This window comes from Scyliorhinus torazame, chromosome 13 (assembly GCF_047496885.1).
Source record: "Scyliorhinus torazame isolate Kashiwa2021f chromosome 13, sScyTor2.1, whole genome shotgun sequence".
Classification (NCBI taxonomy): domain Eukaryota; kingdom Metazoa; phylum Chordata; class Chondrichthyes; order Carcharhiniformes; family Scyliorhinidae; genus Scyliorhinus; species Scyliorhinus torazame.
The window spans coordinates 9,340,563-9,355,593 of record NC_092719.1 but is presented as its reverse complement, the minus strand read 5'-3'; the positions used below and the strand labels follow the sequence as shown (position 1 = coordinate 9,355,593).

The following is a 15,031-nucleotide window of genomic DNA, read 5'->3' as shown; positions in this document are numbered from 1 at the left end:
GATTCTCCCAAATGGAGCCCAAGTGTTCACACCGTCGTGTTTCAAGACGGTGCGAAACGGGCTCGGGGATGACTGATTCTGTCCCCCACAGGGGGCCAGAACAGCGCTGGAGCGGTTCACGCCGCTCCAGCCTCCCTTCCTGGCGCCAAATGGGCACCGCGCCAACCTGCGCATGCGTGGGGGACTTCTTCAGCGCACCAGCCCCGACTGAACATGGCATCTGTGTTCAGGGGCCGGCCGCGCAGGAAAGTAGGCCCGGGGGGGGGAGAGGCCGGCCCGCCGATCAGTGGGCCTCGATCGTGGGCCAGACCCCATCGGAGGCCCCCCCCCCCCCCCCCCCCCGCCCGGGGACGGAGCCCCCGACCCTTCGCGCAGAGTTCTCGCCGGCAACGACCAGGGGTGAACGGTGCCGGCCCGGGACTCTCGTATCCGCACGACCGCTCTGCCCATTCGGGCCGGAGAATTGGCGGCCCCACCGATTCCAGCAGCTGGCGCCGCGTTAAACGCGCCGGAGCAAATGGCGCCGATTCTCCGCACCTCGGAGAATCGCGCTCCGGCATCGAGGCGCGGTTGCGGCGATTCTCCGGCCCGGAGCGGGACTCGGAGAATCGCCCCCGGTAAATTTCATTGTACTTACACTATCAGCAGTGGAATGTTCGGCTGTTTTTGCAAAAATTATCTTCAATATTACTTAGTCCAAATCTCCAATATTAATCTCCAATATTCTCCAACCAGAAGTATTCTGCATCACTGAAACAATAGTTGTAGCTGCATTGAAGGTGTTTGGATTTAAAGCCCATCTCTTTCACCAAGCTTTTGGTCGTCTTCAGCGTCTTCCTGTCAGAAAACTGTTTGATAACGCTCCTCTGGGATGTTTTATGCATTGAAAGTGATACAACAATATCTTGCATTTATATACTTCACTGTTGCCCTGTAATTCTTTGAAACGCCATCTCATAGCGGTGAATTCAGCAGTCCTATCGTGATCACTTTTTTTTTAAACCCAGGACCAACCTGATGTGAGGGACCATTGCTTCACAGCTGGCATGAAGTTGGAGGCAGTAGATCCAAGGGAGCCCTTTTCCATCTGTCCTGCCACAGTAACCAAGGTGAGCATCAAAGACTGTCATCAGACTAATTAAACTATCCTTTGGAGATGCTCTCTCTCGACTTAAAATGTTGCATTGTTGTTTTATAGTGATGCACTATTCCAATCTACTCATAATATCAGTCCCTAAAACCTTTTTAAAAAATTTGATCACTTGCTACAAAACATAAGCAGAACGGATATCTAAATTCTGGAATAAACCATTTGGATTATAGTTTAATTTTAAAAGGAAACATTTCGAATTAGCAATGCACTTTAAGTAGTAAAATAAGCAGTAAGGTTCCCTTCAACTAACATCTATACCTGCATTAAAATTATTACTTTTTTAATGGGTGTCATTGAAACCATATAAAAATAAATAATCGTACAATAATAATCTTTATTAGCATCACAAGTAAGCTTACACTAGCAATGAAGTTATTCTGAAAATCCCTTAGTCGCCACACTATGGCACCTGTTCGGGTACACTGAGGAAGATTCAGAATGTCTAATTCACCTAACAAGCACTTCTTTCAGGACTTGTGGGAGGAAACGGGAGCACCCGGAGGAAACCCACGCAGACACGGGGAGAACGTGCAGCCTCCACACAGACAGTGACCCAAGCCGGGAATCAAACCTGGGTCCCTAGCGCTGTGAAGCAACAGTGCTAACCACTGTGCTACCATGCTGCCCGTGGTGTGCATTAGTGTGCATGAATATTAAGAATGATTATTTCAAAATAATCAATCAATTTTGAGCATATTTTATGAATACCAAACATTCTTTTTACAGAAGCTACCTGTTCTTATTCTTACAGGTTTTTAATGATCAGTATTTTATGATCACAATTGATGACTTGAGGCCAGAGGCTAGTGAAAACTCTCTACTTTGCCATGCTGATTCACCAGGGATCCTTCCTGTTCAATGGTGCCTTAAAAATGGGGTCCATCTGACTCCACCCAAGGGTTTGTATCTGTTTGAATTGTAAAGAAAACAAAATTCTGTATTATTTTATTAAACCATTCTTTGTTTACTATTTTTCAAATTTAAAAACCTAATTCAACAAAGTATAGTTTCTCAGTTCAGTTGAAACTTGGTACTGTTTCAATAATGTGACTGCTGGCTGTTGCATAGCAACAGTGATGAAAGCAGAGCTGAAGGACATCTTTAGTAGTTTGATAACTTGCGGATTTTATCCTTTCTGAATCCATTGTAATGCAATCCTTTTATATCACATGTGCTGATTTAAATTTTTAACCTGTTTTTAAAAATCTTACAAACTGGAATATTATCCCTCTACAAATTGTTCACATTAATTATCATGAAAACTATTTGTGTTGTGCATTATTCTGAACTCCAGGAGAGTCAAATTGCACTGCCTGTACTGATTATCTGCTAGCTTAGGCAACCCAGGATTATTAGTTTGATATTTTCCTCAATGTTGTAGGCATTCTACTTTGTGATCTCGACCTTGTTCTCAAGGTACACGTGCTGTAAATTTCACAGTGTACTTTTTTAGGCCCATTTACAGTCATGGTAGGGAGTAGAGATGGCGCGTGGAACTTCCGGTAAGATACAACTTGCTGGAAGTGCCGAGCGATAAAATCATCCCTTATGATAATCTTTATTAGTTTCACAAGTAGGCTTACATTAACACTGCAATAAAGTTGCTGTGAAAATTCCCTAGTCGCCTGTTTGGGTACCCAGAGGAAGAATTCAGAATGTCCAATTCACATAACAGCCCGTCTTTCAGGACTTGTGGGAGGAAACCGGAGCACCCGGAGGAAACCCACACAGACACAGGGAGAACGTGCAGACTGCACACAGACAGTGACCCAAGCCGGGAATCGAACCTGGGTCCCTGATGCTGTGAAGCAACAGTGCTAACCACTGTGCTACCATGCCACCTTATATACAAGACTGTAAACTTTCCGAATGAAGTATCTATGGTTACCAAAAAAAACTATATCTGCATAATTTGTTTTTGCGACATTGTGATTTACAACTTGCAATAAACAATAAATAGACGGCCAATACATCATTTTTCATTATGTAGGATTGTCCTGTGTCTATTAGGAAGTATGAAAATTTTGCATGGTGGATTTAACCATTCTGCCCATGCAATTCTTCCATGTTTACAAAAGATTATTTTATACCTGTGTCGTTTATTTTTACATGTACTTTGCATTTGGTCAAATTTCTTTCAAAGTAAGTAATTTCTCGAGCACAACGTAATAACCAGCGTACCTTTGGGTCATGTGGTAGGTTAAAATCTTCCTGACTCAAACTTCCAATTTTAACTGTGACAGGAGGTGGATGAGCGACCAACCCAGTCCAAGGAGGAAGCTTAGTACTTTAAATTTTCTAAGTAGACTGCCAGCCTCATTGTTCAACTTTTCAACTTTACATATGGACAGCTGGGTTTCTCTAGCTTCTGCAAGCTGGCAGTGACATCCAGATGAGGGCTTGGTAGATGCTGAAGGCCTTCTGAATCCAGTGTGCCTGCCTGAATGACCTCTGTTAGCAGAATCATCTCTCCTCTCCCCTGACAACCATCCCCATGAGATCTCAGGGGCGGGATTCTCCGACCTCCCGCCAGGTCGGAGAATCGCCGAGGGCTGGCGTGAAACCCGCCCCCGCCGGTTGCCGAATTCTCCACCACCGGATATTCGGCGGGGGCGGGAATCGTGCCGCGCCGGTTGGCGTGCCACCTCCCGCAATTCTCCGGCCCGGATGGGCTGAAGTCTCGCTGCTCAAATGCCTGTCCCGCCGGCGTAGATTAAACCACCTACCTTACCGGCGGGTCAAGGCGGCGCGTGCGGGCTCCGGGGTCCTGGGGGTGCCCGGGGCGATCTGCCACGGTGGCCTGGCCCGCGATCGCGGCCCACCGATCCGCGGGCGGGCCTGTGCCGTGGGGGCACTCTTTCCCTTCCGCCTTCGCCACGGTCTCCACCATGGCGGAGGTGGAAGAGGCTCCCTCCACTGCGCATGCACGGGAATGCCGTCAGCGGCCGCTGACGCTCCCGCGCATGCGCCGCCCGGAGATGTCATTTCTGCGCCAGCTGGCGGGGCGGTAATGCATCCGGCGCCGGCCTAGCCCCTTAAGGTTGGGGCTCAGCCCCCAATGATGCGGAACATTCCGCACCTTTGGGGCGGCGCGATGCCCGACTGATTTGCGCCGTTTTGGGCGGCAGTCGGCGGACATTACGCCGTTTCCGGAGAATTTCACTCCAGATTTTGATTTTCCCACCCAAGTCTCTGATCCACTCTCACCCTGCCCTTGTCCCATCAAGACCTCTGCATTCTGTGCCACCGTGGCTGGTTGACAGCTGATTTGGGTCAGGAGTTTGATCTTTTAAGACTTTTCACCTATCACTTGACCCAAACCCATTAATTTCTGCCTGGTTAAAAGTCCCACATAAGTTTTCAGAATTATACTAGATATTAAGCTGCACTTGAGAAATTACTTATTTTAATTCCCAACCCAATAGACTACTTTAGGGGTCAAATACAATTGAGTTACCTTCCATGGCAATTTCGCATTATTGTTCACTGTATCAAAAAAGGCCATGGTGAGGCATCAAAAGATTGCTGACATGTGTGCCCTAGCATTAGTAAGCAACATTGAGAGACGGAATATGTGGTTTTAATTGTTTATATGTTGTCTTGTAATTTTGCAGGTTATCCTGGCTTAGACTTTGACTGGGCTGATTATCTTAAACAGTGTGGGGCAGAAGCACTTTCTCAATACTGCTTCAGAAATGTAAGTTGTGGTTTCCAATACAATTACACTGCTCTGCAATATAACTTTCTGAAGAAAATAGTCATGGAAGGTTTACATAACCGAATTTCAGTAAATAATACCCATAATATGTTTCAGGATATAAAGAGCATGAATCCTAGCAAATATCTTTTGACTAATGAATGTATTATGAAAATATCACCTTGTGAATTTCAAATTGCTGAATTAGTGCAGAAATTGGAGTTATTTGAATTGAATGCAGAAGATCCTCTTTAGGTTCAACTCACTGGAGGAAGAGGCTGCACAAATATCCTCCTCCTCAAAGCTGGGGGAGCCCAGCACATCCGTGCTAAAGATGAGGCTGAAGCATTTGCAACAATCTCACCTGGAACTGCCAAGTGGGTGACCCATCCCGACCTCCTCCGGAGGTCTGCAGTGTCACAGATATCCGCCTTCAGCCAATTTCATTCACTCCACGTGCTATCAAAAAACGGTTGAAGGCACTGGATACTGCAAAGACTATGGGCTTTAACAATAGACAAAGACTATGGGCTTTAACTCCGGCGTCGGCGCCTGTTTCCAGACCCCTATTCTCCCCCATCCGTGGGGCTAGCAGGGGCGTTGTGCGGTTTACGGGGGCGGGGCCTCTGCGCGGCATCAGAGACCCGGCGCCGCGCAAAAGACCCGGCTCCTTGGGTCCCGCGCATGCGCAGTTGGGCCGGTGCCAACTAGCGCAAGCGCGGTGGCCGTCCTCCCCCAGGCCGCCCCGCACATACATGGCGGATGGATCCAGGCTCGCTGGCGGAAGAAAGGAGGCCTGCCGACAGAGAGGCCGGCCAGTCGATCGGTTGGTCCCGATCGCGTACCAGGCCACTCTGGAGGCCCCTCCCTCCGGGGAATGGAGCCCCCCACCCCCACAGGCCGCCCCACAAGCCTTTGTGACGTGTACCCGCCGGCAGCGACCAGGTGTGGACGGCGCCGGCGGGGCTAGGCCGTTTACGCTCGGGGCCGGAGAATCGCCGTTTGTGGCGATTCTCCGAGCAGCCCGGCGCGATTTGCGCGGCTGGTTTTGGGGGGGAGGGGGGAGAATTGCATGGGAGTGTCGGGGCGGCATGGCGCGATTCGCTTGGCACCCTGCCGATTCTCCCACCCGGCAGGTGGGGGGGGGGCGGGGAATACCGCCCAGTATTCTGAATTCTACCCTGATGTGTCATTCAAAGTAACAGGGTACAGTATTGGGGTATGACTACCCACCATTGGTTTCTAAGCAACAATCCTATGACCAATGGAAGAATGAAGTTGCCATGTGGACATGGGTTACATCCTTGCCCAAGAAAAAAAACAAGAAGTGGCCTGGGCACTTTTGCTACCATATGAAAGCAAAGTAAGGCACCTGGGGCGAAATTCTCCGGAAAGAGCGCGATGTCCGCCGACTGGTGCCCAAAATGGCGCAAATCAGCTGGGCATCGCGCCGCCCCAAAGGTGCGGAATGCTCCGCAGCATTGGGGGCTGAGCCCCAACCTTGGCTAGGTCGGCGCCGGACGAATTTCCGCCCCGCCAGCTGGCGGAAAAGGTCTTTGGTGCCCCGCCAGCTGGCGCGGAAATGACATCTCCGGGCGGCGCATGCGCGGGAGCGTCAGCGGCAGCTGACGGCATTCCCGCGCATGCGCAGTGGAGAGAGTCTCTTCCGCCTCCGCCATGGTGGAGACCGTGGCGAAGGCGGAAGGGAAAGAGTGCCCCCACGGCACAGGCCCGCCCGCGGATCGGTGGGCCCCGATCGCGGGCCCGGCCACCGTGGGGGCACCCCCCGGGGCCAGATCGTCCCGCGTCCCCCCCCCAGGACCCCGGAGCCCACCCGCGAAGCCTTGTCCCGCCGGTAAGGTAGGTGGTTTAATCTACGCCAGCGGGACAGGCATTTTAGCGGCGGGACTACGGCCCATCCGGGCCGGAGAATTGCGGGGGGTGGCCCGCCAACCGGCGCGCCGCAATTTCCACCCCCGCCGAATATCCGGTGGTGGAGAATTCGTCAACCGGCGGGGGCGGGATTCACGCCAGCCCCCGGCAATTCTCCAACCCGGCGGGGGGTCGGAGAATCTCGCCCCTTATTTCTAACGTTTTCCCATACAAATATAAATCCCTTAAAACGACCTTTTTTCCTATCAACAGTAAATGCAAATTTTCACTGACCCCCTGTATCAGGTTTCTTCATCACAATAAGTGAGTGCATCAAAAATAAAGGCGGATCCACTGAATATCAGGGTCATCAACCGCCAAGAAACATCGCAGACAGAGTTGGACGTTAAAACGGCGAATCAATGGCAAAATGGTCTCATTTTTAAAAAACAAGCGCAACAATCCATGACATCAGTTCTTATGCCAAGACAATGAATGCTGTTGGGAAGAAGCACATCAGATACCATTTGAAAAAGGCAAGGATGATGCCATCAGAGATGTCCGGACATTGTGATCTGGAATTACTTACAATAGTAAGTCGACACATCCTGTATAGGATTGGGCGGACTATTTGTTTCAGGTACAAAGAGATGGATAATGCAGACCGGTTTATTACGCATCACTGCCAGTAACAGATATGGAGAAGAGGTGCACAGTAATCTAAAAGGAAGCACTAACAACAATGTGGGTATGCAAGAAATTTGCTGATTATCTTGGACCTTCACTTTATAATAAATACAGACCGCAAACCTTTAGTCATTCTGCTGAATACGAAAATTCTTGCAGCAATGCGATCAGGAGTTGAAAGTTTTAAATTACGATTGATGAGGTTTGATACTCAAATGGTATATGTTCAAGGGAAATAAACGAGCACAGCAGATGTATTATGATGCATTGAAAAGAATCCAGAAAAACGCAATATTGAATTTGTGTGGAAGAAGCTGAGGTTTTGCTACATTGACAGCCCACACATTGCTGGGAATTACACGAACATTAAGTGAATTCGGAGCGGCTCCAAAATCAGACGAGGAATGTAAGCAGATCTGAGAATTTTTCATTAGAGCATCGGCAACATATTCCTGTTATTATATTCCTGCATGAGAGCACAACTGCCAGTCCCAAGAGTATTGAGACTTGATATCTTACAACACCTACGTCAAGAACATTTGGGTATTACCAAGTGCAGAACGAGAGCATGGTTTTTGGTTTAATGGCCTCATCTCTCAAAGTGATTGGAAGAAATTATGTCCAGATATATCATATGTTCAATTGACAATACGAAATCCGAAGAACCACAAATGTCATCATATTTTCCTGAAAGCAAAGTAAGAAGAAATAGAAGAGCTTTGAATGAAATTGAGCCCCAAAATAAGAAACTGGCTAAGACTGGAGAGGTCGCAATTATCACAATCGAGAGAAGGTACGGAAGCAGGTGATCCTGAATCATCCACCAGTTTGTATCCTGTTGAATATCAGAATAAGAATGCATTATTCCCTAGAGACAAGAAGAGAACTAGGTATGGTGGGCTCCTGAAGGTATCACAATGCTTTGATTGCAAGAAAATACTGAGGGGAGAGGAGAGAAAAAAGAAGAGAGCACGGAGAGAGAAAGAAAAACAATATTTCAGTTTGCAGATGATACAAAGATCTGTAGAGGGACGGGTAGTATTGAGGAAGCAGGGGGGCTGCAGAAGGACTTGGACAGGTTCGGAGAGTGGGCAAAGAAGTAGCAGATGGAATACAATGTGGAAAAGTGGGGGTTATGCACTTTGGAAGGAGATATGGAGGCATAGACTATTTTCTAAATGGGGAAAATGCTTAGGAAATCAGGAGCACAAAGGGACTTGGGAATCCTTGTTCTTAATTCTCTTGAGGTTAACGTGCAGGTTCAGTCGGCAGTTAGGAAGGCAAATGCAATGTTTTCATGTCAAGAGGGCTAGAATACAAAACCCGGGATGTACTTCTGAGGCTGTATAAGGCTCTGGTCAGACCCCATTTGGAGTATTATGAGCAGTTTTGGGTCCCGTATCTAAGGAAGGAGTGGCAGGCCTTGGAAAGGGTCCAGAGGAGGTTCGCAAGAATGATCCCTGGAATGAAGAGCGTGTCGTATGAGGAACGGTTGAGGGCAGGGTCTGTACTCTTTGGAGTTTAGAAGGATGAGAGGGATCTTATTGAAACTTACAGGATACTGCGAAGCCTGGATAGAGTGGACGTGGAGAGGATGTTTCCACTTGTAGGAAAAACTAGAACCGGAGGACACCATCTCAGACTAAAGGGACAATCCTTTAAAACAGAGATGAGGAGGAATTTCTTCAGCCAGAGCTTGATGAATCTGTGGAATTCCTTGCTGCAGAAGGCTGTGGAGGCCAATTCACTGAGTGTCTTTAAGACAGAGATAGATAGGGTCTTGATTAATAAGGGGATCAGGGGTTATGGGGAGAAGGCAGGTGAATGGGGATGAGAAAAATATTAACCATGATTGAATGGTGGAGCAGACTCGATGGGCCGAGTGGCCTAAATCTGCTTATGGTCTTATCTAAGAAAGCAAAAGAGCCTACATTTCCTATGGGACTGCAAATCACTGAAATGTTCAGAATGAGTAGGAGACTGAAGAACTGTTTCCAAAGTACATTGAAGGAACTTGGGAGGGAGATGGGAGTATGTTAGACCAGTGTTCTTCAAACGTCTTTTCCGGGGACCCATTTTTACCAACTGGCCAACCTTCAGGACCCTACCCGGCCGACCTTCGCGACCCACGCCGGCCGACCTTCGCGACCTGCGCCGGCCGACCTGAGCGACCACCGCCGGCCGACCTGAGCGACCACCGCCGGCCGACCTGAGCGACCCACGCCGGCCGACCTTCGCGACCTGCGCCGGCCGACCTTCGCGACCTGCGCCGGCCGACCTTCGCGACCACCACCGGCCGACCTGAGCGACCCACGCCGGCCGACCTGAGCGACCCACGCCGGCCGACCTGAGCGACCCACGCCGGCCGACCTGAGCGACCCACGCCGGCCGACCTGAGCGACCCACGCCGGCCGACCTGAGCGACCCACGCCGGCCGACGTGAGCGACCCGACCTGAGCGACCCACCATTTTCTCTTACCTTGTTTGCTGCTGACAAAAATGGAGGAAATGGTTTTGGGTCCCTTTGGCCCTCGTACACGCTCCTCCAATGGAACCTGTTGCATGAAGGTGAAGCCTCCCGGTGTCGGGAAGTATGGAGTCTCCATCTATCCAAAGTTCAAGAATTTTTTTCCTGTAAAAGTTTGTCAAATAAACTTGTAATAAAAAATAAAATGAGTAAAATAAATGAAAAAAGTAAAAATTAAATGAATAAAAACCACTACAGAACTTGTAAAACTAAAAGCTGCAACCGTTTAAATAGCGGCCGCACTGCGCCTGCGTACCCGATTATCGGCCCGCATGCGCAATGTGGCCGAATTTTTTTTTTAACATGTTGGCGGCGCTTGCAGCCGGTGTTATGAAAAGCCGGCTGCTGCGCGGGGATTTGCGCGATCGGGAGCACCGCGGACAACGGCTCCACGGCCCTCCCGACACCCGCCCGTGACCCACACCGTGTTAGGCAATGCCCCATCAAGAGTTAACTGTAACAGTGTATGATGTCATGGGAGGAAATGCCAAACACTCATGTGATGTGAGACGAGTAAGCCTAGTCAAAAGCTACTCTGAAGGGTCATTCCCATAACTGTAAATATGTTACATTAAAGTTAGTGTTTTGCAGCCAGCAGTCTCAGGATTTATTGAAACTATTCCAGTCCAACAACGCAATAATATACTCTTAAAGAAACGTTGCATTCCCTCCTGGACGATTTTTAGTTTCATTGCTAGTAAAGGAAATGAGTTGCAGGCAAACCTCTCGGTTCTCCGAAGTCTCCTTGGAAGTATGGCTGAAGGACAAGAAAGGAAAATTATTTTTTCAGCAAATGGTGCTAGGATTCCAAAGCACAAACTCTGCTGGACATGGAAAGGTATTGCTGAGATTGTCACACCAGTGCCACAGCATGTGGAAGTAGTGCAGCATACACATCATTGCCAGGTTTGCTCTCACAACACTCCATTCCCTCTCCTCCCCAATTTCTCAGCACTAGGGCTCAATACATCTCTCATTATCGTTACAAATTTACGGCAGGATTCGCCTGAAAAATGTTGATGTCCGGTGCTAAAAAGGTCTCGCTACGCAACGGCAATTTGCCTTTTCTTTTGGCGTCTGGGCGATACTGTGCAGAGTGAGTTCCTGCTTAGCAGGAGAGGCTCCTCGCAGGTCAGGAGCCGTTTTGGAAGGCTTCCCCGATCTGCTCGATCCCTGGCAATGCCAACCTGACACCCGGGCACACTGCCACTACCAGACTGATATGCTGACAGGGTGCCTGATTAATGGTGCCAGCCTTGCATTGCCAAGGTGTCTGGGTGCCAGGCTGCTACCCTGCCCTGTCCCCGACCACCCAGGGATCTTCCCCAAGGGCCATTATGGCTGATCCGTGTTTGTGAGGACCAGTATTAAACGGCGCCCTGGCAAGTTCACACAGGCACGGCCGGGAGTCCCAGGCGCTGGGAGAATCCGGCAAATGTATATTTAAATGAACCGTATGGCTCATTTAAATGTGCTGATATGGGTCACACCCAGTCAGGGCGAGATCCAGATTGTGATGTTTCGAGATTCCTTTGGATCTCGCGAGACTTATGGAGTGTCGCAAATCTTGCAAGAGGCCTCTCGCGAGATTCAACAGCTCCGTCCCGACACCAAGTCGGGCATGGCGAGGCCGCAGAATCATGCCCTTAGACTCAACTCTTCTCTGGTCTCTCCACAGAACCCGCTAGCACAATTCCTTTCTCACTTGGTAGCCTTTGGAAAATGACCAACCTTTCTCATGGCTCCTTCTTCACTTTACACTCTACCTGTGTTTTGCAATCAACACCTCACCAACTTGATACCATCTTCTCTCGGCATGTGCTCCTTTTGGAGTAAATACTTGCTAACTCTCTGCTCTGCACAACAACAAGGGAGAAGTGTAAGACCAGGGAGTTCATAGAATGCCTTATCCAAATCACAGGGCTGTAGGTTAAGCTTTAGATTCTTGGATATTTCTGAGGAACAGTGCATGAGATGGCAATGTTTCACCAGGCAGGGTGTTGCTGACATAAACAAAAGAGAAAATGCTGGAAAATCTCAGCAGGTCTGGCAGCATCTGTAGGGAGAGAAAAGAGCTAACGTTTCGAGTCCGATGACTGTCAAAGCTGACATATGTGGCTTGTTGCAGCAGGTGGAAATACTGCAGTAGTTTCTAGAGGTGAAGATTTGCAATTTACATGCAACTTTATTAACATTTCTCAGAACTTATACAAGATATGACTTTATTGTGAAACCACTTTTATTGTGTAGACAAACGAGACGACCATACTATGGCAGCAACATCTCCATGAACGGCAATGAGAAGATTTACTGGTTAATTAATGTTTTTTAATGACATTTGTTAAGGAGAGCAAAACAAAGCTCCCCAGTGTCCTTCAAGTATTGCCATGGGATCATTAATGGCCAAGTGAACCAGTGAACACTGAAACCCGGATCGTGACCTCTGGTTTGAAGCTTGAATGAACAACAATCTGACCCAAAGGCATTGTCAAATGAGCCAAATTAATCCACAACAAAATTATTATCCAACATCAGTATCGATTTCGCTCAGTTGTCGTTCAGGGCAGCACGGTGGCACAGTAATAATAATCTTTATTATTGTCACAAGTAGGCTTACATTAACGTTGCAATGAAGTTACCTTGAAAATCCCCTAATCGCCACATTCCGGCCCCTAGTCGCCACACTCCAGCATCTGTTCGGGTACACGGAGGGTGAATTCAGAATGTCCAATTCACCTAACAAGCACGTCTTTCAGGACTTGTGGGAAGAAACCGGAGCACCCGGAGGAAACCCACACAGACACGGGGAGAACGTGCAGACTCCGCACAGACAGTGACCCAAGCCGGGAATCGAACCTGAGGCCCTGGCACTGTGAAGCAGCAGTGCTAACCACTGTGCCGCCCAGGTACCGTGGCCGCTATGTTCCTGCTGTGGCCCTGCTACATCATGGTGCCAGGGACCCCTGTTCAATTCCGGCCTTGGGTCACTGTGGGAGTTTGCATGTCCTCCCCGTGTCTGCCTGGGTTTCCCCCGGTGCTCTGGATTCCTCCCAAAGTCCAAAGATATGCAGGTTAGGTGGATTGGCCGTGCTAAAATTGCCCCTAAGTGTTCAAAAATCTGCAGGTTGTGGGGTTACAGGGATAGGGCGGGGGAGCGGGCCTACTGCACTTTCAGTGGGTCGGTGCAGACTCAATAGGCTGGATGTCGTCATCCCATACTGTAGGGATTCTGTGAAACTGAGTGGATCAATGTTGCAGAATATGTTTGCCTGAAATCTAATTTGACATTAGTTATTGTAGATGAATCACATCATTGTCTTCCCACATACTCACTCCCAAAAGCACGTCTACGGAATGTACCATAAATTCATAGTTTACTTTTCATCACCAGATTTAAACACTGACAGCTGTCACAACAAAGATTTACTAACTTGCATAGATGAAAGTTTAACATATCAGTTCAAAGGATATTACAGCACAAGCTTCACTTTGTCTGCTAAACATAGACAAAAACTGAGACTACCCCGTCATAATTTAAATGATAAAACTAAACATTTTTGGGGGGAATAAGCTCAAAACTTATAATAGTTCTACTTCCAGTGCACCATCAGCTCCAATCTAATGAAAAGGCAATTAAGACGCATACAAGCAGGAGTTGGATGCTTTTTGAATGGATGATAGGATTATGCTGTTGACAGAGCTGTGAGGAGAGTGTCAGCTGTGGAAAAGATCACAGGATTAGCCTATGCAGTGTAACCGTGAGACTGATTGTTGCAAAAATCCATCCAGTTCACTAATGTCCGTTTTGTGAAGTCTGGTCTAACCGTGACTCCAGACCCATAGCAATGTGGTTGACTCTTAACTGTCCTCTGAAATGTCCAGTTAAAGGGCAATTCGGGATGGGCAACAAATGCTACTTTGACAGCGACACTCTTTAATTGAAAGAATAAAATATTGTTAGAAGATTGCAACAATGATGGATCGGCTCCAGCTAAGAAGAAACCAGGTAAAGCCCAAGCTGAAATGTTAGTACTGTGCAGACAGGTAGACGAATGGAGGAGCTGAACAAAGTGGGAAGTAATCACAAATTCTTGAGGTGCCTCTGCTAACTGGTTTTGGTAACTGGACTGTCTGGCCAAATGACAACTGATAAAATATTTTGATCAATCTTTCTCTACGTTGTGTTATGGTTTCGAATCAATACTCTACCTCTCATCAACTCACTAGTTCTAATTACATTTCTATACAATACATAATTGTGTATTTTATATGTTAAATGTTCAGTGTCACAAAAATCAAATCATACCTTGGGTCGAAAGGGCAGGTAGTGAATCTATTTCCAGGATGTGCTGCTGTATTTTTGGTTCACCTCCTTTTATATCTCTCCATTATTTGCGAATTAATCTATCCTAGGGACTTGTGGGGATTCGCGGCTAATTTCTTTGCCTGAACAAGATTGACATATTTAATTCCTTATAACTCTTAAATTAACTTAAATATTTTTTTCTGCATGAAGGGAGCATATTGAATTAATTTTCTGTTCTGGCATTTAAATCCGGCTGACCGAGACTAATGAATAGATACATTGGGTAGGTTTGGGATGGGTGGGATGTAAATTTTCAAACCAACCCACCTCAAACCTGCCCGCTTGAGGGGGTGGGGGGGGGTGCGCGTGCATGCGAGCAGGATGGGCAACAATCCACTTGCAGAAATCGAAATCCTGTTCAAAATGTTTTGACTCCTTGATGCTCAGGGCCGATTTGAAATGTTAAGTGCTCTGAGACCACAGCACTCCAGTTTGGCATTACTCTCCTCGAGGTTGACATTCATAGAAAAGTGCTTTTCAGTGGTGAGATGTGCTTCTCATTTGTTCACAACTAAATAACTGATGTGTACATTTGTGGTGCATTTTCTTTTACACAGAGCATTTCATGCCCAATAATTAGTGTTTTAACATTATTCTATCTACAGTATTTATTTAACTATTTTCAGCATAGATTCACCTGTTTCAAGTCAGCGCTTCATTCTGTTACTCTGCTGCAAGAATGTCTGTTATAATTGCATATCTTTTTGATATAGTGCAACACACTAAAGC

The 15,031-nt window shown here is 47.7% G+C and overlaps 1 protein-coding gene across 4 annotated transcripts in view; it reads left to right on the top strand.

Annotated features, from left to right (window-relative positions):
* The window catches only part of sfmbt2 (Scm like with four mbt domains 2), a 175,968-nt gene that overhangs the window by 88,017 nt on the left and 72,920 nt on the right, over window positions 1–15,031 (top strand). For all 4 annotated transcript variants that reach the window (XM_072471033.1, XM_072471034.1, XM_072471035.1 and 1 more), the window contains exons 8-10: window positions 1,008–1,109; window positions 1,905–2,052; window positions 4,768–4,850. In XM_072471033.1, coding sequence (XP_072327134.1) covers window positions 1,008–1,109; window positions 1,905–2,052; window positions 4,768–4,850 — 333 coding nt within the window. The remainder of the gene's footprint in view (window positions 1–1,007; window positions 1,110–1,904; window positions 2,053–4,767; window positions 4,851–15,031) is intronic.